At 46.0% G+C, this 27,567-nt stretch overlaps 1 protein-coding gene across 2 annotated transcripts in view; it reads right to left on the bottom strand.

Annotated features, from left to right (window-relative positions):
• Positions 1–27,567, bottom strand: part of LOC137312893 (hematopoietically-expressed homeobox protein hhex-like) — a 70,991-nt gene that overhangs the window by 6,275 nt on the left and 37,149 nt on the right. For both annotated transcript variants that reach the window (XM_067979300.1, XM_067979338.1), the window contains exons 2-3: positions 25,379–25,557; positions 22,036–22,086 (exon numbers count right to left, since the gene is read on the bottom strand). In XM_067979300.1, coding sequence (XP_067835401.1) covers positions 22,036–22,086; positions 25,379–25,557 — 230 coding nt within the window. The remainder of the gene's footprint in view (positions 1–22,035; positions 22,087–25,378; positions 25,558–27,567) is intronic.

The following is a 27,567-nucleotide window of genomic DNA, read 5'->3' as shown; positions in this document are numbered from 1 at the left end:
CTCAACTATATCTTCCTTTACTGAGACTCTGGCAGCATCTTCTTCCTTGGTAAAGACAGATGCAAAGTACTCATTTATTACCTCGGCCATCCCCTCTGCCTCCATGAGTAGATCTCCTTTTTGGTCCCTGATTGGCCCCACCCCTCCTCTTACTACCCGTTTACTGTTTACGTGCCTGTAGAAGGCTTTTGGACTCACTTTTATGTTGGATGCCAGTCTATTCTCACACTCTCTCTTTGCCCCTCTTATTTCCTTTTTCACTTCCCCTCTGAACTTTCTATATTCTGCCTGGTTCTCACTTGTGTTATCAATCTGACATCTGTCATACGCCCCCTTTTTTCCATTTCATCTTACTCACTATCTCTTTTCTCATCCAGGGAGCTCTGGCTTTAGTTGCCCTACCTTTCCCCCTCGTGGGAATGTTCCCAGACTGTACCTGAACCATCTCCTCCTTAAAGGCCACCCACTGTTCAATTACAGTTTTGCCTGCCAATCTTTGATTCCAATTTACCCGGGCCAGATCTGTTCTCATCCCATTGAAATTGGCCCTCCTCCAGTTGAGAGGTCCAGACTTTAGAGTGGTCCGCGTCCTTTTCCATAGCTATTCTAAACCTTATGATACTATGATCGTTGTTCCCTAAATGTTCCCCCACTGACACTTGCTCCACTTGGCCCACCTCATTCTCCAGAACCAAGTCCAGCAATTCCTCCTTCCTCGTTGGGCTGGAAACGTACTGGTCAAGAAAGTTATCCTGAACACATTTCAAAAATTCCTCCCCCTCTTTGCCCCTTATATTATTATTACTATTCCAGTCTATATTAGGATAGTTGAAGTCCCCAGTTATCACTACTCTATAGCTTTTGTACCTCCCTGTAATTTCTCTGCAAATTTGCTCCTCTATCTCCTTCCCACTAGTTGGTGGCCTATAGAATACACCCAGTAGTGTAATGGCACCTCTTTTATTTCTTAACTCAAACCAAGTAGATTCTGTCCTTGACCCCTCCAGGACGTCCTCTCTCTCCAGTACTGCAATATTCTCCTTAATCAATACTGCCACCCCCACCTCCACACTCCTTTCTTTCCCTATCTTTCCTGAACACCTTGTATCCAGGAATATTTAGTCCCCAATCCTGCCCTTTTTTGAGCCAGGTCTCCGTTATCACCACTACATCGTATTCCCATGTGGCTATTTGCGCCTGCAGCTCACCAACCCTGTTTACCACACTTCGTGCGTTTACACACATGCACTGCAACCCAGTCTTAGACTTTCTTGAACTCTCTCTGCCAAATTAGTTTAAACCCCCCCACAGCACTTGCGAAACTCCCTGCGAGGACATTGGTCCCAGCCTGTACAGGTCCCACCTCCCCCAGAACTGGTCCCAATGCCCCAGGAATCTAAAGCCCTCCCTCCTGCAACATCTCTCCAGCCACACATTCATCTGCTCTATCCTCCTATTTCTATACTCGCTAGCGCGTGGCACCGGGAGTAATCCGGAGATCACTACCTTTGAGGTCCTGCTTCTTAATCTCTTTCCTAACTCCTTAACATCTGCCTGGGGGATCTTATCCCTCTTTCTACCTTTGTCGTTGGTACCGATATGGACCACGACCTCTGGCTGTTCACCCTCCCCACCCCTCAGAATGTTCTGCAGCCGCTAATTAACATCCTTGACCCTGGGACCAGGGAGGCAACATACCATCCTGGAATCATGTCTGCAGCCGCAGAAACGCCCAACTATAGAATCCCCTATCACTATTGCTCTCCTGACCTTTCTCCTCCCCTGCTCTGTACAGCTGAGCCACCCATGGTGCTGTGGTCTTGGCTCTGGCTGTGCTCCCCAGAGGAACCCTCTCCCTCACCAGTATTCCGGTTAGAGAAAAAGATGCCCTCAGGGGACTCCTGCACTACCTGCCTGGTCCTCCTTGTCTGTCTGGCGGTCACCCAGTCCCTCCCTGCCTGCACTCTCTTAATCTGCGGGGTGACCACCTCCTGAAACGTGCTATCCACGAAACTCTCAGCCTCGCGGAGGCACTGCAGTGACACCAGCTGCTGCTCAAGGTCCGAAACCCGGAGCTCGAGCTCCTCCAGCTGACGACACTTCCTGCACATGTGGCCGTCCAGGACACGGGAAGCTTCCTGGAGTTCCCACATGGCACAGGTCGTGCATTCGACGGGTGTGAGCTGCCCTGCCATGCCTCGATTTATTAGACTGTTTACTAAACTTAACAAAAATAAATTAAGCCTTAAAAAAAAACACACACCAGAAAAAGAAACGCTCATCAGCGACCAGCCAATCAGCTCCATCCCCTGTTTATTTATAGTTTTATTAGTCTAGTTAATAAACTAATTTGTTATTAAATTTACTAAACGATTGGCAGTTTTACACTCCCAGCTTTTAATTTAATTTTACCCATACCCTAACTCAGAGGGAAAAAAAGCTGTGAAACTTACCAGCCAATCACCATCTGCTGTCCAGTGACGTCACCCCTTGTTTTTTTTCCCCGATCCCTACCGACTGTTTCTGTAAGACGGACAGTCTGCTCCCGCCTCTCCCAGAGAGTACAAGGCCCTATCCCCGTAGCCCTGCAAATTTTTTCCCTTCAAATACTTATCCAGTTCCCTTTTGAAGGCCATGATTGAATCTGCCTCCACCACCCCCTCGGGCAGCGCATTCCAGATCCTAACCACTCGCTGTGTAAAAAAGTTTTTCCTCATGTCACCTTTGGTTCTTTTGCCGATCACCTTAAATCTATGTCCTCTGGTTCTCGGCCCTTCCACCAATGGGAATAGTTTCTCTTTATTTACTTCATCTAAACCCTTCATGATTTTGAACACTTCCATCAAATCTCCTCTCAACCTTAGTGCGGTGCCCAGAATTGAACACAATACTCCAGTTGTGGCCCAACCAGTATTTTAAAAAGATTCATCATAACTTCCGTACTTTTGTACTCTATGCCTCTATTTATAAAGCCCAGGATCCCGTATGTTTTTTTAACCACTTTCTCAACCTGCCCTGCCATCTTCAATGATTTGTGCACATATACCTCCAGATCTCTCTGTTCCTGTACGCCTTTTAGAGTTGTGCCCTTTAGTTTATATTGCCTTTTCTACTGAAATATATCACTTCGTATTTTTCTGCTTTAAATTTCATCTGCCACGTGTCCGCCCATGCCACCAGCCTGTCTATATCCTCTTGAAGTCTATCACTGTCCTCCTCACTGTTCACTACACTTCCAAGTTTTGTGTCATCTGCAAATTTTGAAATTCTGCCCTGTACACCCAAGTCCAAGTCATTAATATATATCAAGAAAAGCAGTGGTCCCAGCACTGACCCCTGGGGAACACCACTGTACACCTCCCTCCAGTCCAAAAAATAACCGTTCACCACTACTCTCTGTTTCCTGTCACTTAGCCAGTTTCATATCGATGCTGCCACTGCCCATTTTATTTCATGGGCTTCAATTTTGCTGACAAATCTATTATGTGGCACTTTATCAAACACCTTTTGAAAATCCATATACACCACATCAACTGCATTGCCCTCATCTACCCTCTCTGTTACATCATCAAAAAACTCTATCAATTTAGTTAAACACGATTTGCCTTTAACAAATGGCTGACTTTCCCTTATCAATCTACACTTGTCCAAGTGACTATTAATTTTGTCCCAGATTTTCGTTTCTAAAAGTTTCCCCACCCCCCAGGTTAAACTGACTGGCCTGTAGTTGCTGGGTTTATCCTTACACCCTTTTTTGAACAAGGATGTAACATTTGCAATTCTCCAGTCCTCTGGCACCACCCCAGTATCTAAGGATGTTTGGAAGATTGTGGCCAGTACCTCTGCAATTTCCATCCTTACTTCCCTCAGCAACCGAGTATGCATCCCATCCGGACCGGGTGACTTGTCTACTTTAAGTGTATTGGCTATGGTGCTGATCTAGTAATCCAGCCTCTTGCGAGTTCAAATTCCCACCTCGGCAAAGTATGAAACTTAATTAAATAACATTTGCGAACTGCTATCAGAAAAACCCAACTGGTTCACCAATATACTTTAAGGTTCCAGTCTGGCCTACATGTGACTCCAATGTCGCACTATGTGGTTGACTCTTAAAGCCCTTTGAAGTGGCCCTTCAAGCCACTCAGTTGTCACGGCAACGATGTGGTCTTGCCCACATCCAGAAAACAAAAAGAAACCGTGCACTCATAGACCATGATAACATTGCTCGAATATCCTACGCTGCACAGTCCTTCACCAACAACAACTCGCATTCCCAAAACGCTTCACAGGAGCGTAATCGGATAAAATCTGACACCGAGCCACATAAAGAGATATTAGGACAGGTGGCCAAAGACTTGGTCAAAGAGGTAGGTTTTGAGCAGTGTATTACAGGAGGAGAGAGAGGTGGAGAGGTTTAGGGAGGGAATTCCGGAGCTCAGGGCCTAGGCAGCTGAAGGCACGGCCGCCAATGGTGGGGCGAAGGAAGTAGTTGATGCGGAAGAGGCCAGAATTGGAGGAGGGCTGAGTTCTGGTAGGGCTGGAGGAGGTTACAGAGGTAGGGAGGGGCGAGGCCATGGAGGGATTTGAAAACAAGGATGAGAATTTTAAATTCGACACGTTGGCTGCATCCTAACCCTCCATTTTAAAACATGCTCAACATCTGCGTCCAGCAGCCACACGGGCAGCCAAACAAAATGGTGGTCATCACCCAGTACAGCTCTTTATGATTACTGCCGTCCCCGGTAGGATCCTCTGATTGCCATCTCCCGGGGATGGTCCTTGGTTTGTGACAATAGCATTTTCTCATTTCTCTTACAGGGTTCCTCCTCTTGCCATTGATGGCCGTTAACCTCGTCCATCTCTGAGTCAGAAGGTCGAGGGTTCAAGTCCCACTTCAGGCACTTGAGCGCAACGTGCAGGCTGACACTCCCAGTGTAGTACTGAGGGAGTGCTGCACTGTCGGGGGTACCATCTTTCGGATGAGACATTAAACTGTCTGTCCTCTCAGGTGGATGTAAAAGATCCCACGGCACTATATTGAAGAAGAGCAGGGGGAGTTCTCCCCGGTGTCCTGGCCAATAATTATCCCTCAACCAACATCCCATCCTCGTCGATGTTGTTTTTGCTGCAGTTATATAAGGTATTGGTGAGACCGCACCTGGAATACTGCATACAGTTTTGGTCTCCATACTTAAGAAAAGACATACTTGCTCTCGAGGCAGTACAAAGAAGGTTCACTCGGTTAATCCCGGGGATGAGGGGGCGGACATATGAGGAGAGGTTGAGTGGATTGGGACTCTACTCATTGGAGTTCAGAAGAATGAGAGGCGATCTTATTGAAACATATAAGATTGTGAAGGGGCTTGATCGGGTGGATGCGGTAAGGATGTTCCCAAGGATGGGTGAAACTAGAACGAGGGGGCATAATCTTAGAATAAGGGGCTGCTCTTTCAAAACTGAGATGAGGGTTGGGGGGAGTGGAGGAGGGGGGGTGGTTCAGGAGGCCATCGTGAATGCGGTGGGAGGCCCTGCTCCTCCTGGTCCACAAGGATATCTTCAAAAAATGAGGGTCCACAGGGTTCCGCCTCCTCCTGTGCTGTGTAATTCTATGATTCTTTGATTCTATGCTTGAAAACAAAGAGTGTGAAACTAAGAGCATGTCTGAAGCCAGCGCCTCCTCTGCTGTGCCAGCCTTGTGATAAACCACGGTGTCACTCCATTCTTTCCCCAGCGATCTCTCTTTTTTCACACCTACTCGTTTCAGCACTCACTGAGCTCACACATACCAAGCTACTGAAGGGCGAGAGGGGGGGGGCGGTTGGTCGGGGTGGGGTGCAGGGGGAGCGGAACTTGCGAGAAATGGTCTGATCTTGCAGTCAGTCAAGCAGACAGTGCTCCTGCACTCGGTTGGCATGGACTCGGGTCCCTCCGCAGAGAGAGGCCGACGAGCCAGGCCGTGCCAGCCTTGTCAGAGGGTCGTGGGTTCACGTCCCCAACTCCAGCGTTCTTTGAGCCCCTAATCCAGGCGGTCACTCCCAGCGCAGTACTGAGGGAGAGCTGCATTGTCAGAGGGGCCGTCTTTCGTTAAATCGAGGCCCCGTCTGCCCTCTTGGGTGGATATAAGAGATCCCACGGCACTATTTCAAAGAAGAGCAGGGGAGTTCTCCCCGGTGACCTGGCCAATATTTATCCCTCAACCAACACCACTAAAATAAACAGATTATCTGGTGATTATCACATTGCTGTTTGTGGGACCTTGCTGTGTGTAAATCGGCTGCCACGTTTCCTACATTACAACAGTGACTACACTTCAAAATATACTTCATTGGCGGTCAGGCACTTTGGGGCGTCCTGGGGTTGTGAAAGTCGCCATATAAATGCAAGTCTTTTAGATTCCCGGATATCTCTCCAGCTCTCTCTAATCGTCGTTTCCTCCTCTGTAGCACTTTAGGGCAGGTGGGGTTAACAGGCCTCAGCAAATAAAGCAGCCCGAAGAAAATGGAGAAAGATTCCTCCCTCCTTTCCAAATTTAACCCCCCACCCCCCCCCCGACCCGGCCTCTCCCTCGACTTATCCTGTAAGATGATTCCACAGGGGGCCTCTTGAACCAGTAGGTTGTCACTCCAGGGGTAGGCGGAGGGTGGACGGGGCTCTCCCACCGTGGTCATGTGTTAGACCGATCGTGGGTCAGCTGCTGCCTGCACACCTGCACTTGCCGGCACTGGACAGCAAACTGGAACTGATCTCTCCCTGTGCCGAGCTCCGGGGTACTGAGGTGAAACGAAGCAGGGAGACCCAGCCAACAACAACAGCAACTTGCATTTATATAGCGCCTTTAACACAGTAAAAACGACCCAAGGCGCTTCACAGGAGAGCAGTCCGACAAAAATTTGACAAATGTTAGGACAGGTGACCAAAATCTTGGTCAAAGAAGTAGGTTTTAAGGAGCGTTTTAAAGGAGGAGAGAGCGGCAGAGAGGCGGAAAGGATTACATCGAGTTACATCACAACACAGAAACAGGCCATTCGGCCCAACTGGTCTATGCCAGCATTTATGCTCCGCACGAGCCTCCTCCCTCCTTACTTCATCTCACTCTATCAGCATATCCTTCTGTTCCTTTCTCCCTCGTGTGTTTATCCAGCTTCCCCTTAAATGTATCTACGCTATTTGCCTCAACTACTCCTTGTGGTAACGAGTTCCACATTCTCACCACTCTCTGGGTAAAGAAGTTTCTCCTGAATTCCCTCTTGGATTTATTAATGACTATCTTATATTTATGGCCCCTAGTTCTGGTCTCCCCCACAAGTGGAAACATTTTCTCTACGTCTACCCTATCAAACCCTTTCATAATCTTAAAGACCTCTATCAGGTCACCCCTCAGCCTTCTCTTTTCTAGAGAAAAGAGCCCCAGCCTGTTCAATCTTTTCCGATAAGTATATCATAATATCATAGTAGGCACAGCACAGGAGGAGGCCAATTGGACCATCGTGCCTGTGCCGGCTCTTTGAAAGATCTGTCCAATTAGTCCCACTCCCCTGCTCTTTCCCCAGAGCCCTGCAAATTTTTTCCCTTCAAGTATTTATCTAATTCCCTTTTGAAAGTTATTATTGAAACTGCTTCCACCGCCCTTTCAGGCAGCGCATTCCAGATCATCACAACTCGCTGCGTAAATAAATGTTTCCTCATCTCCCCTCTGGCTCTTTTGCCGATCACCTTAAATCTGTGTCCTCTGGTTACCGATCTGTCTGCCACTGGAAACAATTTCTCCTTATTTACTCTATCAAAACCGTTCGTGATTTTGAACACCTCTATCAAATCTCCCCTTAACCTTCTCTGCTCTAAGGAGAACAATCCCAGCTTCTCCAGTCTCTCCACATAACTGAAGTCCCTCATCCCTGGCACCATTCTAGTAAATCTCTTCTGCACCCTCTCTAAGGCCTTGACATCCTTCCTAAAGTGTGGTGCCCAGAATTGAACACAATACTCCAGCTGAGGCCTAACCAGTGTTTTATAAAGGTTTAGCATAACTTCCTTGCTTTTGTACTCTATGCTTCTATTTATAAAGTCCAGGATCCCATATGTTTTTTTAACAGCCTTCTCAACCTGTCCTGCCACCTTCAAATATATGTGTACACACACTCCCAGGTCTCTCTGTTCCTGCACCCCCTTTAAAATTGTACCATTTAGTTTATATTGCCTCTCCTCACTCTTTCTACCAAAATGAATCACTTCACACTTCTGCATTAAATTTCATCTGCCATGTGTCTGCCCATTTCACCACTCTGTCTGTGTCCTCCTGAAGTCTGTTACTATCCTCCACATTGTTTATTACATTCCTGAGTTTCATGTCATCTGCAAACTTTGAAATTATGTCCTGTATACACAAGTCCAAGTCATTAATATACATGAAAAAGAGCAGTGGTCCTAATACTGACCCCTGGGGAATAGCACTGTATATTTCCCTCCAGTCTGAAAAACACCCGTTCACCACTACTCTCTGCTTTCTGTCCCTTAGCCAATTTTGTATCCACGCTGCCACTGTCCCTTTAATCCCATGGGATTTAATTTTGCTAACAAGTCTATTATGTGGCACTTTATCAAATGCCTTTTGAAAGTCCATATACACATCAACCGTTCTACCCTCATCAACCCTCTCCGTTACTTCATCGAAGAACTAAATTAAGCTAATCAAACACAATTTGCCTTTAACAAATCCGTGCTGACTTTCATTTATTAGCCCATTCATTATCCAAACGCCAATTAATTTTACCCTAGATTACTGCCTCAAAAAGTTTCCCCACCACCAACGTTAGGCTGACTGGCCTGTAATTGCCGGGTTTATCCCTCTCCCCTTTTTTGACCAGGGGGGTACCATTTACAATCCTCCAGTCCTCCATCACCATCCCCATATCTAAGGAGGATTGGAAGATTGTGGCCAGAGTCTCCGCAATTTCCAACCTTACTTCCCTCAGTAACCTCGGATGCCTCCCATCTGGACCGGGTGACTTTTCTACTTTGAGTACTGTCAATCTTTTAAGCACCTCCTCTTTATCTATTTTTATCCTATCCCATATCACTACTCCCCCCTCCTTTACTGCTACAATGGCAGCATCCTCTTCTCTAGTGAAGACCAATGTGAAATATTCATTTAGTGCCTCAGCCATGCCCTCTGCCTCCGCAAGGAGATCTCCTTTTTTGTCCCTAATCGGTCCCACCCTTCCTTTGACTGCCCTTTTACTATTTATGTGTTTGTAAAAGACTTTCCGAGTTCCCTTTTATGTTAGCTGCTAATCTATTCTCATTGGATAGGCAATGGCTAACATTTAAGGAACAAATGCATGAATTGCAACAATTATACATTCCTTTCTGGCACAAAAACACAAAAGGAAAAGAAATTAAGGATAGTATTAGATCCAAAGAGGAGTCATATAAAGTTGCCAGAAAAAGTAGCAAGCCTGAGGATTGGGAGCAGTTTAGAATTCAGCAAAAAAGGACCAAGAGATTGATTAAGAGGGGAAAATAGATTATGAGAGTAAACTTGCAAGGAACATAAAAGTGGACTGTAAAAGCTTCTACCAGTATGTAAAAAGAAAAAGATTAGTGAAGACAAATGTAGGTCCCTTACATTCAGAAACGGGAGAATTTATAATGGGGAACAAGGAAATGGCAGAGCAATTAAACAAATACTTTGGTTCTGTCTTCACGGAAGAGGACACAAATAACTTCCCAGAAATGCTAGGGAACCAAGGGACTAGTGAGAAGGAGGAATTAAAGGAAATTAGTTTCAGTAAAAAAATAGTGCTGGAGAAATTAATGGGACTGAAAGCCATTAAATCCCCAGGGCCTGATAATCTGCATCCCAGAATACTAAAAGAGGTAGCCATGGAAATAGTGGATGCATTAGTTGTCATCTTCCAAAATTCTATAGATTATGGAACAATTCCTGCAGATTGGAGGGTGGCAAATGTAACCCCACTATTTAAAAAAGGAGGGAGAGAGAAAACAGGGAACTACAGACTGGTTAGCTTAACATCAGTAGTAGGGAAAATGCTAGAGTCTATTATAAAGGATGTGATAACAGGAGACTTAGAAAATATCAACGGGGTTAGACAAAGTCAACAATGGATTTATGAAAGGGAAATCGTGTTTGACAAACCTACTGGAGTTTTTTGAGGATGTAACTGGTAGAATAGATAAGGGAGAACCAGTGGATGTGGTTTATTTGGATTTTCAGAAGGCCTTTGATAAAGTCCCACATAAGAGGTTAGTGTGTAAAATTAAAGCACATGGGATTGGGGGTAATATACTGGCATGGATTGAAAATTGGTTAACAGACAGGAAACAGAGAGTAGGAATAAATGGGTCTTTTTTGGGGTGGCAGGCAGTGACTAGTGGGGTACTGCAGGGATCAGTGCTTGGGCCCCAGCTATTCACAATATATACCAATGATTTGGATGAGGGAACCAAATGTAATATTTCCAAGTTTGCTGACGACACAAAACTAGGTGGGAGCATGAGTTGTGAGGAGGATGCAAAGAGGCTTCAAGGCGATTTAGACAAGTTGAGTGAGTGGGCAAATACATGGCAGATGCAGTATAATGTGGATAAATGTGAAGTTATCCACTTCGGAAGGAAAAACAGAAAGGCAGAGTATTATATAAATGGTGATAGATTGGGAAATGTTGATGTACAAAGGGACCTGGGTGTCCTTGTACATCAGTCATTGAAAGCAAATATGCAGGTGCAGCAAGCAGTTAGGAAGGCAAATGGTATGTTGGCCTTCATTGCAAGAGGATTTGAGTACAGGAGCAAGGATGTCTTACTGCAGTTGTACAGGACCTTGGTGAGACCACACCTGGAGTATTGTGTACAGTTTTGGTCTCCTTACCTAAGAAAGGATATACTTGCCATAGAGGGAGCGCAGCAAAGGTTCACCAGACCGATTCCTGGGATGGCAGGACTGTCATATGAGGAGAGATTGGGTCGACTCGGCCTGTATTCACTCGAGTTTAGAAGAATGAGAGGGGATCTCATTGAAACATATAAAATTCTGACAGGGCTAGACAGACTGGATGCAGGGAGGATGTTTCCCCTGGCTGGGGGTGGGGTCCAGAACGAGGGGTCACAGTCTCAGGATACGGGGTAGGACATTTAGGACTGAGATGAGGAGAAATCTCTTCACTCAGAGGGTGGTGAACCTGTGGAATTCTCTACCACAGAACGCTGTGGAGGCCAAGTCACTGAATATATTTAAGAAGGAGCTGGATAGATTTCTAGACACAAAAGGCATCAAGGGGTCTGGGGAGAGAGCGGGAATATGGTATTGAGATAGAGGATCAGCCATGATCATATTGAATGGCGGAGCAGCCTCGAAGGGCCAAATGGCCTACTCCTGCTCCTATTTTCTATGTTTCTATGATTCTTTCAGAGAGCAGGCACAGGCACACTGGGCCGAATGGCCTCCTTCTGTGCTGTAAGATTCTATGATTCTATGATACACCAGCACCGTGTCAGCGTGAGAAAATATGGCTTCACTCTGATAAAGAATGGCACTCTATCAGCGTGTAAATACACATCTGCACAATACTGGTGTGAGAATATACACCTGCACTACCTCAGTGTGTAAATCAGTGCACAATTTTTCCATTTCGAAAACGTAAAATGTTAACCTTGAATATACCAGGATCGTTACGTGTTAAGATGTTTGGGGTCTGAACTTGCAAGCTGCCTTTATTTTGTGATGTTTAGTGCCTTGAAATAAAATGTAGGGGAGGGGTGGGGGCGGGAATCGAGCCAACCCCCCCCCCCAGTGCTGATCGCTGGCCAGTGACGCCTGCTGGGAAGAACAAGCACGGGGACATCCGGTGAGGACAGAACGGGACTCAACTCTGATGCCTCGCCGTGTTCGAATAGTATATTCCCGCTCACTGTCCAGCTTAACGCAAGAGGACGTACAACGACGCCTGCCAACGGCCGTGTGCCCATGCCCGGTAAAAGTTAGAAGATGGGGGAGGGGAAAACTTGAGGGGGGGGGGGCGGGGGGGGGGGGGGGGGGAAATATCTTCGATTTCTAAAGAGCGCTCGTTTTAACAGGGGTCCCTGGGAGTCGAACTCCACTGAGACACATTTTACGCTGTCTGTGGTTTGCTCAGCAAACTGTCAAGACACGTGCGAACATGTTAATATTGTGAATCATCACTCCGCTGAGTGTGTGTGATACCCACGGTAAAGCCACAGGTTGACAGTAGCTGTTTCTTTCACCACATCCCCCTGTCTGCTGTCTTCACACTTAACCAGCACCGCTCTACCTCAAAGGGAGAATAAACCTGCCAGAGCTACAAGATGAGCGAGGTGAATTGCAAATTACATAGATTGCTTTCCTGGTCATAACATTTCGGGATCCAGTCCATGAGTAATTTGAGACATGACACTGGGAAAGTGCAGCAGGCTTGGGAGGAACAGGTGACTTTGGACCTATGGCTCCCAAAGCTCTCCCCACCACTGAGGGTTTTCATCGCCTCATGTCTGGGTCTGTAGTAGACTCATAGAACAGAATCATAGAATGGTTACAGCACGGATGGACGCCACTCGGCCCACCGAGCCCGTGCCGACTCTTTGTAAGAGCAATCCAGCTAGTCCCACTCCCCCGCCCTATCCCCGTTGCCCTGCAAATTTTTTCCTTTCAAGTACTTATCCAGTTCCCTTTTGAAGGCCATGATTGAATCTGCCTCCACCACCCCCTCGGGCAGTGCATTCCAGATCATAATCACTCGCTGTGTAAAAAAGTTTTTCCTCATGTTGCCTTTGGTTCTTTTGCCAATCACCTTAAATCTATGTCCTCTGGCTCTTGACCCTTCTGCCAATGGGAACAGTTTCTCTTTATTTACTTTATCTAAACCCATCAAGATTTCAAGCACTTCTATCAAATCTCCTCTCAATCTTCTCTGTTCCAAGGAGAACAACCCCAGCTTCTCCAGTCTATCCACGTAACTAAAGTCCCTCATCCCTGGAATCATTCTAGTAAATCTCTTCTGCACCCTCTCTAAGGCATTCACATCCTTCCTAAAGTGCGGTGCCCAGAACTGGACACAATACTCCAGTTGTGGCCGAACCAGTGTTTTATAAAGGCTCAACATTATTTCCATATTTTTGTACTCTATGCCTCTATTTATAAAGCCCAGGATCCCATATGCTTTTTTAACCGCTTTCTCTGCCCTGGCACCTTCAAAGATTTGTGCACATATAGCCCCAGGTCTCTCTTTTCCTGCATCTCTCTAGAATTGTACCCTCTAGTTTATATTGCCTCTCCTCGTTCTTCCTGCCAAAATGTATCACTTCACACTTCTCTGTGTTAAATTTCATCTGCCACGTGTCCGCCCATGCCACCAGCCTGTCTATATCCTCTTGAAGTCCATCACTATCCTCCTCACTGTTCACTACACTTCCAAGTTTTGTGTCATCTTCAAATTTTGAAATTGCAGATGACTTTGTCATCTAAGGCAAACTAGATAGACCTTGGTCTATTTACATCCAGCAATTCCTATGTTGGTTTGCAGAATCAACAACAACTTGCATTTATATAGTGCCTTTAACTTAGTAAAAACGTCCCAAGGTGCCTCACAGGAGCGATTATCAGACAAAATTTGACACCAAGCCACATAAAGAAATATTAGGACAGGTGACCAAAAGCTTGGTCAAAGAGGTAGGTTTTAAGGAACGTCTTAAAGGAGGAAAGAAAGATGTAAGGAATCTTACAACACCAGGTTATAGTCCAACAGTTTTATTTTAAAATCACAAGCTTTCGGAGATTATCCCCTTCGTCAGGTGAGTGAATGAATAAGAGGTTCCCAAATCGCATATCTTATATTAGGCTGGGACACCATCACACCAATCAAAAGGTGTCGTTGGTGTTCAGACAGGTTAGCCACGGAAAACAGTAGGTCCCAGTGTGCTGAATACACATTGTGTCAAATTACACAGACAGAGAGAAAGAGACCCGAAAGGCAGAGAGAGAGAGAGAGAATATTAAAAACAAATAACTTTTTTATCCCCCTTGCTGGTGGGGTTACGTGTAGCGTGACATGAAAAGTTATCTGTTTTTAATATTCTCTCTCTCTCTCTCTCTGCCTTTCGGGTCTCTTTCTCTCTGTCTGTGTAATTTGACACAATGTGTATTCAGCATACTGGGACCTACTGTTTTCCGTGGCGAACCTGTCTGAACACCAACGACACCTTTTGATTGGTGTGATGGTGTCCCAGCCTAATATAAGATATGCGATTTGAGAACCTCTTATTCACTCACTCACCTGACGAAGGAGATAATCTCCGAAAGCTTGTGATTTTAAAATAAAATTGTTGGACTATAACCTGGTGTTGTAAGATTCCTTACATTTGTCCACCCCAGTCCATCACCAGCATCTCCAAATCATGGAGAGAAAGATAGAGAGATTTAGGGAGGAAATTCCAAAGCTTAGGGCCCAGGCAGCTGAAGGCACGGCCGCCAATGGTGGAGCGATTAAAATCGGAGGAGTGTAGAGATCTCGGAGGGTTGTAGGGCTGGAGGAGGTCACAGAGATAGGGAGGGGGCGAGGGCCATGGGGGGATTTGAAAACAAGGATGAGAATTTTAAATGTGAGGCTTTGCCGGATCGGGAGCCCATGTAGATCATCAAACACAGGGGTGATGGGTGAACAGGGCTCGGCTCGAGTTGGGACATAGGCTGCAGAGTGGTGTCCCGGACTTCTGGAAATAACACAAAGATAAGAAGTATGGTTAAAATGGAAAGAGGACTGTAAGTGACTTCAAGAGGACAGAGTCAGGTTAGTAGATTGGGCATAGAGATGTCAGCTGAAATTTAATGCAGAGAAATGTGAGGTGATCGAGGAGCAGAGAGACCGAGGGGTTCAGATACACAAATCTTTAAAAGCGAGAGTACGAGGTAATAAAGCTGCAAAAAAAAAAATCACATGTGCAATCCTTGTTTTTATAAATCGGGTAATCAGAGTACCAAAGCACAGAGCTAATGCTAAACCTGGAGTAAGTTAGGCTGCACTTGGAGTATTATGGCCAGTTTTCATACAATCACAGAATCTTACAGCACAGAAGGAGGCCATTCAGCCCATTCTGACTGTTCAGATTCTTTGTGTATATTATAGAGAATAGCAGCCCCTGTGCACATTATAGAGAATAGCAGCCCCTGTGCATATTATAGAGAATAGCAGCCCCTGTGTATATTATAGAGAATAGCAGCCCCTGTGTATATTATGGAGAATAGCAGCCCCTGTGCATATTATGGAGAATAGCAGCCCCTGTGTATATTATGGAGAATAGCAGCCCCTGTGTATATTATGGAGAATAGCAGCCCCTGTGTATATTATAGAGAATAGCAGCCCCAGTGTATATTATAGAGAATAGCAGCCCCTGTGTATATTATGGAGAATAGCAGCCCCTGTGTATATTATGGAGAATAGCAGTCCCTGTGTATATTATGGAGAATAGCAGCCCCTGTGTATATTATGGAGAATAGCAGCCCCTGTGTATATTATGGAGAATAGCAGCCCCTGTGTATATTATAGAGAATAGCAGCCCCTGTGTATATTATAGAGAATAGCAGCTCCTGTGTATATTATAGAGAATAGCAGCCCCTGTATACATTATAGAGAATAGCAGTCCCTGTGTATATTACAGAGAATAGCAGCCCCCGTGTATATTATGGAGAATAGCAGTCCCTGTGTATATTATGGAGAATAGCAGTCCCTGTGTATATTATGGAGAATAGCAGTCCCTGTGTATATTACAGAGAATAGCAGCCCCCGTGTATATTATGGAGAATAGCAGTCCCTGTGTACATTACAGAGAATAGCAGCCCCCGTGTATATTATGGAGAATAGCAGTCCCTGTGTATATTATAGAGAATAGCAGCCCCTGTGTATATTATAGAGAATAGCAGCCCCTGTGTATATTACAGAGAATAGCAGCCCCTGTGTATATTATAGAGAATAGCAGCCCCCGTGTATATTATGGAGAATAGCAGTCCCTGTGTATATTATGGAGAATAGCAGTCCCTGTGTATATTATGGAGAATAGCAGTCCCTGTGTATATTATGGAGAATAGCAGTCCCTGTGTACATTACAGAGAATAGCAGCCCCCATGTATATTATGGAGAATAGCAGTCCCTGTGTATATTACAGAGAATAGCAGCCCCTGTGTACATTATAGAGAATAGCAGCCCCAGTGTATATTACAGAGAATAGCAGCCCCTGTGTATATTATGGAGAATAGCAGCCCCTGTGTATATTATAGAGAATAGCAGCCCCAGTGTATATTACAGAGAATAGCAGCCCCCGTGTATATTATGGAGAATAGCAGTCCCTGTGTATATTACAGAGAATAGCAGCCCCCGTGTATATTATGGAGAATAGCAGTCCCTGTGTACATTACAGAGAATAGCAGCCCCTGTGTATATTATGGAGAATAGCAGCCCCTGTGTATATTATAGAGAATAGCAGCCCCTGTGTATATTATAGAGAATAGCAGCCCCTGTGTATATTACAGAGAATAGCAGTCCCTGTGTAAATTATAGAGAATAGCAGCCCCTGTGTATATTATAGAGAATAGCAGCCCCTGTGTATATTACAGAGAATAGCAGCCCCTGTGTATATTATAGAGAATAGCAGCCCCTGTATATATTATAGAGAATAGCAGCCCCTGTGTATATTATAGAGAATAGCAGTCCCTGTGTATATTATAGAGAATAGCAGCCCCTGTGTATATTATAGAGAATAGCAGCCCCTGTGTATATTACAGAGAATAGCAGCCCCTGTGTATATTATAGAGAATAGCAGTCCCTGTGTATATTATAGAGAATAGCAGCCCCTGTGTATATTACAGAGAATAGCAGCCCCTGTGTATATTATAGAGAATAGCAGCCCCTGTATATATTATAGAGAATAGCAGCCCCTGTGTATATTATAGAGAATAGCAGTCCCTGTGTATATTACAGAGAATAGCAGCCCCTGTGTATATTATAGAGAATAGCAGCCCCTGTATATATTATAGAGAATAGCAGCCCCTGTGTATATTATAGAGAATAGCAGCCCCTGTGTATATTATAGAGAATAGCAGTCCCTGTGTATATTATAGAGAATAGCAGCCCCTGTGTATATTATAGAGAATAGCAGTCCCTGTGTATATTATAGAGAATAGCAGCCCCTGTGTATATTATAGAGAATAGCAGCCCCTGTGTATATTACAGAGAATAGCAGCCCCTGTGTATATTATAGAGAATCGCAGTCCCTGTGTATATTATAGAGAATAGCAGCCCCTGTGTATATTACAGAGAATAGCAGCCCCTGTGTATATTATAGAGAATAGCAGCCCCTGTGTATATTATAGAGAATAGCAGCCCCTGTGTATATTACAGAGAATAGCAGCCCCTGTGTATATTATGGAGAATAGCAGCCCCTGTGTATATTACAGAGAATAGCAGTCCCTGTGTATATTATAGAGAATAGCAGTCCCTGTGTATATTACAGAGAATAGCAGCCCCTGTGTATATTATAGAGAATAGCAGCCCCTGTGTATATTATAGAGAATAGCAGCCCCTGTGTATATTATAGAGAATAGCAGCCCCTGTGTATATTATAGAGAATAGCAGCCCCTGTGTATATTATAGAGAATAGCAGCCCCTGTGTATATTACAGAGAATAGCAGCCCCTGTGTCCATTATAGAGAATAGCAGCCCCTGTATATATTATAGAGAATAGCAGCCCCTGTGTATATTATAGAGAATAGCAGCCCCTGTGTATATTATAGAGAATAGCAGCCCCTGTATATATTATAGAGAATAGCAGTCCCTGTGTATATTATAGAGAATAGCAGTCCCTGTGTATATTACAGAGAATAGCAGCCCCTGTGTATATTATAGAGAATAGCAGCCCCTGTGTATATTATAGAGAATAGCAGCCCCTGTGTATATTACAGAGAATAGCAGTCCCTGTGTATATTACAGAGAATAGCAGCCCCTGTGTATATTATAGAGAATAGCAGCCCCTGTGTATATTATAGAGAATAGCAGCCCCTGTGTATATTATAGAGAATAGCAGTCCCTGTGTATATTATAGAGAATAGCAGTCCCTGTGTATATTATAGAGAATAGCAGTCCCTGTGTATATTACAGAGAATAGCAGCCCCTGTGTATATTATAGAGAATAGCAGCCCCTGTGTATATTATAGAGAATAGCAGCCCCTGTGTATATTATAGAGAATAGCAGCCCCTGTGTATATTATAGAGAATAGCAGCCCCTGTGTATATTATAGAGAATAGCAGCCCCTGTGTATATTATAGAGAATAGCAGCCCCTGTGTTTATTATAGAGAATAGCAGCCCCTGTGTATATTATAGAGAATAGCAGCCCCTGTGTACATTATGGAGAATAGAATGGGGAATTGAGGTACGGGACATATTACAGGACAGTGTCAGACTTTGAGGTGTGGGATGATCTAACTGCTGCCTGTTTTTTTAGCATGAATGGGGGGCATAGTGAGGTGAAAATAGTAAAGATAATTGCCACCTGTCGCCTCCCGATGGACTTTCCTTTAGGGAGCCAGCAGCCTCGCCTGGAACAGGCAGGAAACACATGGATATATTTAAATCAGGATCCTAAGGTGCGTTTAGGACCCCGATGCAATTTAGGCCCCCCAGAGAGACTGAAGATAGAGCAGCCTTAAAGGGACCACTGCAGGCCTTTGCATAACGGTTTACGACAAGCTCCCTATGGGCGTAGGGGCTGGGAGATCATGAATACTCCTCCTGGCCTAACAACAGCCTTCCCGACTGCTGCCTGACCCTCTGTTCTTCCCACCCCCAACAAGGGATTGCCCACTTTCAATTAGAAATTTCTGGCTTGGCCCCGCCGAGGAGACCTGAATCATTCCTTTCGCTGACATCAACCGGCCTCCTGCTGACATCATCGGGCCTCCTGCTGACATCGTCGGGCCATCCTCAGCCCTCCCGCTGACATCATCGATCCTCCAGATGACATCATCGGTCCTCTCGCTGACATCATTGTTCCTCCTGTTGACATCATCGGACCTCTCGCTGACATCATCGGTCCTCTCGCTGACATCATTGTTCCTCCAGATGACATCATTGTTCCTCCTGCTTACATCATCGGACCTCTCGCTGACATCGTCGTTCCTCCCGCTGACATCATTGGGTCCTCCCGCTGACAGCACAGGGGGAGCAGACCGCCCACCGCCCTCTCGATGTATGGTGGATTCCCAATTCGACCACCTTCCCCCACCCCTGGATATTTATGCACAATAACAGCCTTCGAGAATGTTTGATCAAGCACTATCAAGTCAGCAACAGTTCAGTTTTAGGACCCAGGAATAGCTCTTCTAATCTGTTCCCAACTATGTGCCTGAGTCCCAGCCTCAGAAGATCACCCCTTACTGCACTGGTGGGACAAATCCACACCCCCGCCCCACCCCGGGGACCTTGTAGCCTCTGAGCAGTCAAACAGATACAGACAGTAGGGGCAGAAATTGTTATTTTTGCAGCCACCTCTTTTATTAACACTTGGACTGGAGGCCTTGACGGCATGAGAAACAATGTTTTGGTGTGTGTTACAAGAATGTCACACTTTGAGCAAAACTGCAAGCCTCACCTGGACCTTGAGAGGTCGTGTGGCTAGAAAGATAAACTCCTGGGCTTATTTATACTCTGCACATCAAATTGTGTTTAATTCTGCGGTTTAATGGTTAAGCTTACAGCCTGGGCCAGATCTGAGACTTCCTGGGTCAGGAGATAACAAGATAAACCCAAAACCTGCAACCTCCCCACCAAAGGGAACAACACCACCTCCAAGTCACACACCATCCCAACCTAGACATACATCGGCCGTTCCTTCATCGTCACTGGGTCAAAATCCTGGAACTCCCTTCCTAACAGCACTGTGGGAGAACCTTCACCACACGGACTGCAGCGGTTCAAGAAGGCGGCTCACCACCACCTTCTCAAGGGGCAACTAAGGGTTGGCCAATAAATGCCGGCCTCGCCAGCGACTCCCACATCCCGAGAATCAATTTTTAAAAAATGGGCAAGGAAGGCCAATCAGGGACAGGATGGATAATGTGGGATTGTGAGGTTAGAGAGCGTTTTCCTGGAGTTTTGTTTGATTTATCTTTTGTGGCAGGGATTGGTCCCCTTTTACTCAGGAGGTAACATTTATTGGGTACAGTCCGTGATAGAAAGGATTATACATTGTCTGTGGAAGGGGTAAGGAAATCCATCTTAGCTCTTCAAAACTAACGCTATCGGATTGTTGTAAAAAACCCAACTGGTTCATTAACGTCCTTTAGGGAAGGAAACCTGCCGTCCTCACCTGGTGTTGGCCTATATGTGACTCCAGTCCCCACACCAACGTGGCTGACTATTAATTGCCCCCTGAAGTGTCCCAGCAAGACACTCCGCTGTATCAAACTCAGAATGGACAATAAATGCTGGCTTTGCCAGCGATGCGCACATCCTGAGAATGAATATTAAAAAAAGGTTTTCTTTGCCTTTTTTACCTCTCCCAGGAGAGAGAGAGGGTGTTTAAGGGGTGGGAGAACGGAGTATGAAAAATTGTTATTTTTGGAGCCACATCCTACCTCTTTTATTAACACTTGGACTGGAGGCCTTGACGGCATGAGAAACAATGTTTTGGTGTGTGTTACAAGAATGTCACACTTTGAGCTCTCTAACCTCACAATCCCACATTATCCATCCTGTCCCTGATTGGCCTTCCTTGTCCATTTTTTAAAAATTGATTCTTGGGAGTCGCTGGCGAGGCCGGCATTTATTGGCCAACCCTTAGTTGCCCCTTGAGAAGGTGGTGGTGAGCCGCCTTCTTGAACCGCTGCAGTCCATGTGGTGAAGGTTCTCCCACAGTGCTGTTAGGTAGGGAGTTCCAGGATTTTGACCCAGTGACGATGAAGGAACGGCCGATGTATGTCCAGGTTGGGATGGTGTGCGACTTGGTGGTGGTGTTGTTCCCATGGTGGGGAGGTTGCAGGTTTTGGTTGGCTGGATGGAATGGGTTTGTTGGGACCAAGGTCATAAAACCAACTCCTTCCACAGACAATGTATAAACTGCACTTACTCCGGCCACTCACCGGACAACTTAACTGAACAATTGGCTAATGTGTAACTAAGCAAGGCTAGTAATGTAATAGCTGCTAAACGTCTGTACTTGTAATGTATAAAAGAAGCTCAACAACCATTTTAAAGTTGAGAAGGTGACTGCGTACACTGCGGAGTGTCAAGCTCTTCTCCCAAAGCTTTGTCCAATAAACTGCATGTTGAATCTTTAAGTCTGACTCCGAGTGGTGATTTTCCCACAACACTATCATGGACTGTACCCAATGCATGTCACCTCCTGAGTAAAGATTCTGTAAAAGAGGACCAACCCCTGCCACAAAAGATAAATCAAACAAAACTTCAGGAGAACGCACTCTAACCTCACAATCCTACATTATCCATCATGTCCCTGAGAGGGGATGTGATAGAAGTGTTTAAAATTATGAAAGGTTTGGATAAATTGAATCTTTTGCAAGGCTCCGTCTGCCCTCTCAGGTGGACGTAAAATATCCCTTAGTGCTATTTCAAAGACGAGCAGAGGAGTTCTCCCCGGTGTCCTGGCCCAATATTACTCCCTCAACCAACACCTAAAACAGATGATCTGCTCATTATCTCATTGCTGTTTGTGATATCTTACTATGCACAAATGAGCTGTCGCGTTTCCTACATTACAACAATTATTACATTTCTAAAGTACTTCATTGGCTGTAAAGCACTTTAGGACGTACTGAGGTTGTGAAAGGGGCTATATAAATGCAAGCCTCACAGACTGTGTCATATCACTGGGTTATTTTACTGGTGAATAAAGAAACTATTGATTGTAACGGTGTATTACATCACAGACAGAGCACTCAAATCAATAGCCACCTGCGCATCCGCCCAATCAGGGAGGGAAAGGGTTAGTTTTCTACCTGTTTTATTCTCCGCCATTTTGCTCTTCTGTTCTGGAACCACGTTTTCACCTGCAGAGCAAACAAGAAAATGACAGAGATGGACGAGAGAAAAAAGCAAAGTGATGGAGACAGAAGACCGTCCGAATCACCAGTTCAGGAGTCAGGTAGAGGGAGCTTTACTCCGTATCAAATCCATGCTGTACCTGCCCTGGGAGTGTTTGACGGGACAGTGTAGAGGGAGCTTTACTCCGTATCTAACCCGTGCTGTATCTGCCCTGGGAGTGTTTGATGGGACAGTGTAGAGGGAGCTTTACTCTGTATCTAACCCGTGCTGTACCTGCCCTGGGAGTGTTTGATGGGACAGTGTAGAGGGAGCTTTACTCTGCATCTAACCCGTGCTGTACCTGCCCTGGGGAGTGTTTGATGACAGTGTAGAGGGAGCTTTACTCTGTATCTAACCCGTGCTGTACCTGCCCTGGGAGTGTTTGATGGGACAGTGTAGAGGGAGCTTTACTCTGCATCTAACCCGTGCTGTACCTGCCCTGGCAGTGTTTGATGGGACAGTGTAGAGGGAGCTTTACTCTGCATCTAACCCGTGCTGTACCTGCCCTGGGGAGTGTTTGATGGGACAGTGTAGAGGGAGCTTTACTCTGTATCTAACCCGTGCTGTACCTAAACTGGGAGTGTTTGATGGGACAGTGTAGAGGGAGCTTTACTCTGCATCTAACCCGTGCTGTACCTGCCCTGGCAGTGTTTGATGGGACAGTGTAGAGGGAGCTTTACTCTGCATCTAACCCGTGCTGTACCTGCCCTGGCAGTGTTTGATGGGACAGTGTAGAGGGAGCTTTACTCTCTCTAACCCGTGCTGTACCTACCCTGGGAGTGTTTGATGGGACAGTGTAGAGGGAGCTTTACTCTGCATCTAACCCGTGCTGTACCTGCCCTGGGAGTGTTTGATGGGACAGTGTAGAGGGAGCTTTACTCTGTATCTAACCTGTGTGTTATAAATTGGATAGCCAGGTGGTAAAGGACAGAATACCAGAGCCTGGTCTTAAGTTGCTTCCAAGCCTCTATTCACAGAGCTCCACCTTATACACACCACACCCTAGATCAGCATTCTTATAAATTGATGCAAGAGAGTTCCCAATTGATACCCACCACCTGAATACAATTAACACTAATTGATATAAATCATATGGATACAAATAACACCATGCTGAACCTGCCCTGGGAGTGCAATGGAGTAATGTAGAGGGAGCTTTATTATACTATCATAGTAGGTGCAGCATGGGAGGAGGCCATTCGGCCCATCGTGCCCGTGCTGGCTCTTTGAAAAAGCTTTCCAATTAGTGCCATTCCCCTGATCTTTCCCTATAGACCTGTAAACTTTTTCCCTTCAAGTATTTATCCAATTCGCTTTTGAAAGTTACGATTGAATCTGCTTCCACCAATGCAATGCATTCCAGATCAATACAACTCGCTGCGTAACAAAATGTTTTTTGTTATTCGTTCATGGGATGTGGGTGTCGCTGGCGAGGCCAGCATAATTACCCATCCCTAATTGCCCTTGAGAAGGTGGTGGTGAGCCGCCTTCTTGAACCGCTGCAGTCCGTGTGGTGACGGTTCTCCCACAGTGCTGTTAGGAAGGGAGTTCCAGGATTTTGACCCAGTGACGATGAAGGAACAGCGATATATTTCCAAGTAGGGATGGTGTGTGACTTGGAGGGGAACGTGCAGGTGGTGTTGTTCCCATGCGCCTGCTGCCCTTGTCCTTCTAGGTGGTAGAGGTCGCGGGTTTGGGAGGTGCTGTCGAAGAAGCCTTGGCGAGTTGCTGCAGTGCATCCTGTGGATGGTGCACACTGCAGCCACTGTGCGCCGGTGGTGAAGGGAGTGAATGTTTAGGGTGGTGGATGGGGTGCCAATCAAGCGGGCTGCTTTGTCCTGGATGGTGTCGAGCTTCTTGAGTGTTGTTGGAGCTGCACTCAGCCAAGCAAGTGGAGAGTATTCCATCACACTCCTGACTTGTGCCTTGTCGATGGTGGAAAGGCTTTGGGGAGTCAGGAGGTGAGTCACTCGCCGCAGAATACCCAGCCTCTGACCTGCTCTTGTAGCCACAGTATTGATATGGCTGGTCCAGTTAAGTTTCTGGTCAATGGTGACCCCCAGGATGTTGATGCTGGGGGATTCGGCGATGGTAATGCTGTTGAATGTCATGGGGAGGTGGTTAGACTCTCTCTTGTTGGAGATGGTCATTGCCTGGCACTTGTCTGGCGTGAATGTTACTTGCCACTTATCAGCCCTGGGCGTGTTTGATGGGACAGTGTAGAAGGAGCTTTACTCAGTATCTAACCTGTGCTGTACCTGCCCTGGGAGCGTTTGATGGGACAGTGCAATGGGAGCTTTACTCTCTATTTAACCCCTGCTATACCTGCCCTGAGAGTGTTTGATGGAATTGGGTAGAGGGAGCTTTATTCTGTATCCAACTTGTGCTGTACCTGCCCTGGGAGTGTTTGATGGGACAGTGTAGAGGGAGCTTTACTCTGTATCTAACCCGTGCTGTACCTGACCCTGGGAGTGTTTGATGGGACAGTGCAGAGGGAGCTTTACTCTGTATCTAACCCGTGCTGTACCTGACCCTGGGAGTGTTTGATGGGACAGTGTAGAGGGAGCTTTACTCTGTATCTAACCCATACTGTACCTGACCCTGGGAGTGTTTGATGGGACAGTGTAGAGGGAGCTTTACTCTGTATCTAACCCGTGCTGTACCTGCCCTGGGAGTGTTTGATGGGACAGTACAGAGGGAGCTTTACTCTGTATCTAACCCGTGCTGTACCTGCCCTGGGAGTGTTTGATGGGACAATGTAGAGGGAGCTTTACTCTGTATCTAACCCGTGCTGTACCTGCCCTGGGAGTGTTTGATGGGACAGTGTAGAGGGAGGTTTACTCTGTATCTAACCCGTGCTGTACCTGCCCTGGGAGTGTTTGATGGGACAGTACAGAGGGAGCTTTACTCTGTATCTAACCCGTGCTGTACCTGCCCTGGGAGTGTTTGATGGGACAGTGTAGAGGGAGGTTTACTCTGTATCTAACCCGTGCTGTACCTGCCCTGGGAGTGTTTGATGGGACAGTGTAGAGGGAGGTTTACTCTGTATCTAACCCTTGCTGTACCTGCCCTGGGAGTGTTTGATGGGACAGTGTAGAGGGAGCTTTACTCTGTATCTAGCCTGATTTAGGAGTAATTGTTGCTGACATCCCTCACATTAAATGCAAAAATTCAGTAAGCTCTGATAATGACGTTTGAACAGCTCTGAAGTTTTGACGATGGGCTGTTTTTTTTTCTCTGTAGCAACCCCACACTCACCTGCCTCTCGCTGAGCTGCAAGACTCTGGCTAATCGTTTCCTCTCTGGGGGCGAGAGATACTTCTGGTTCTCAAACTTCTTCTCCAGCTCGAGGGTTTGATCGTTTGAAAATCGGACCTGACCACCTTTCCGTTTGTGGGAGGGTCGCTGGGAGAACGGGGTCCAGAAATACTCCTTACCTGGGGGAAGAAAGAAAATGTGAAATAAACGAAAAAGAGACCAATAGAAAAAAAAGTTGGAAATGTGAAATTGAAAAAAAAACCAGAAAATGCTGAAAATATACAGAGAAAAGTCAGATGAACCTATCAGATGGAGACCATTCATCAGACCTTAGTTTTGTGTCTTGGTCTGGACACCAAACTGTCCTATCTCTGGCACCTCCTCCAGCCCTACAACCCCCCGAGATCTCTGCGCTCCTCAAATTCCTCCCTCTCGCGCATCCCCGATTTTAATCGCTCCACCATTGGCGGCCGTGCCCTTCAGCTGCCTGGGCCCCAAGCTCTGGAATTCCCTCCCTAAACCTCTCCGCCTCTCTCTTCCTTTACAACGCACCTTAAAACCTGCCTCTTTGCAGCTGCCCTAACATCTCCTTACGTGGCTTGGTGGCAAATTTTGTTTGATAATCGCTCCTGTGAAGTTTTACTATGATAAAGGCGCTATATTAGGGATGGGCAATAAATGCTGGCCTTGTCAGCGACACCCACGTCCCATGAATGAATAAAAAATATATTACTGCAAGTTGTTGTTGTTGTCGTCGTCGTCGTTGTTGTTGTTGATAGGCCTGCTGTGTATTTCCAGCATTCTCTGTTTTTATTATTTATATGTCCTGGGGTAGAATTTCTGCAGCGGTTCCCTGACCACCAGAGAAACAGTGCGAATGGCCCTTTACGACCTGTCACCGGGATTTCCGCCTAATCTTCCAACAAAGTTACGGGAGGAGACGTGTAGCGTGCCTGCAGAAATTACTGCCACTAACGTCTGTGAGCACTTGTCAACTTTTCCTATGTCCACATTTATAATGGGAACTGCCTATGTAAACTTGCAACTGCAACCCCACACGGAGACACTGCAGCCCCACCAGTGATTGGAGGGGGTAACTGCAGCGTGACGTTTACATAGGCAGTTTCCATTATAAATGTGACCAGGGGAATTTATAATAGAAGTACAAAAATAAGGAAAGGAATAGATTTTGACTTTGAGCGATAGTGTAAAAAAGGCAATATCGGATCAGCTGCCCGTTATACATCTCTCCATTAAGAATATTAGAATCTAAGAAAACAAGAAATCGGAGCAGGAGTCGGCCATACAGCCCCTCGAGCCTGCTCCATCATTCAAGAAGATCATGGTTGATCTTCTACCTCAATCCGCTTTCCCGTCCTATCCCAATATCCCTTGATTTCCTTAGCGTTCAATAAAGTATCAAAGTCCGTTGAAGTCAATGTGACCTCATATGGCGTCAAAATGGGGTCAGAATTACATGTTTGCACCAGGTCTAAATACAGACCGGCCTCTTACACCACTCCATCTGAAAAGTAAGCTTGGCCCTGTCCTGTCCAATTCTCCCCTTCCATCTAACCCCTTTCACCTTGGTTTTCATTCTCTGTGCATAATAGACAGTGCTTGTGTCTAGACTGCCATCACCAGCAGACAGAACTAGAGAGTCACAACTGAACCAGAGAGTAACCAACGAAACCAGAGAGTCACCAACTGAACCAGAGAGTCACCAACTGAATCATAGAGTCACCAATGAAACCAGAGAGTCATCAAGAGAACCAGAGAGTCACCAATGAAACCAGAGAGTCACCAACTGAATCATAGAGTCACCAACTGAATCATAGAGTCACCCAGTGAAACAGAGAGTCATCAAGAGAACCAGAGAGTCACGAAGTGAACCAGAGAGGCACCAAGTGAACCAGAGAGTCACCAACGAAACCAGAGAGTCACCAATTCAACCAGAGAGTCACCAACTGAACCAGAGAGTCACCAACTGAACCAGAGAGTCACCAACTGAACCAGAGAGTCACCAACTGAACCAGAGAGGCACCAAGTGAACCAGAGAATCACCAACTGAACCAGAGAGTCACCAACTGAACCAGAGAGTCACCAATTGAACCAGAGAGTCACCAACTGAACCAGAGAGTCACCAACTGAACCAGAGAGTCACCAACTGAACCAGAGAGTCACCAAGT

The sequence above is a fragment of the Heptranchias perlo genome, chromosome 1 (assembly GCF_035084215.1).
Source record: "Heptranchias perlo isolate sHepPer1 chromosome 1, sHepPer1.hap1, whole genome shotgun sequence".
Classification (NCBI taxonomy): Eukaryota; Metazoa; Chordata; class Chondrichthyes; order Hexanchiformes; family Hexanchidae; genus Heptranchias; species Heptranchias perlo.
This window is presented reverse-complemented; position numbering and strand designations above follow the sequence as displayed.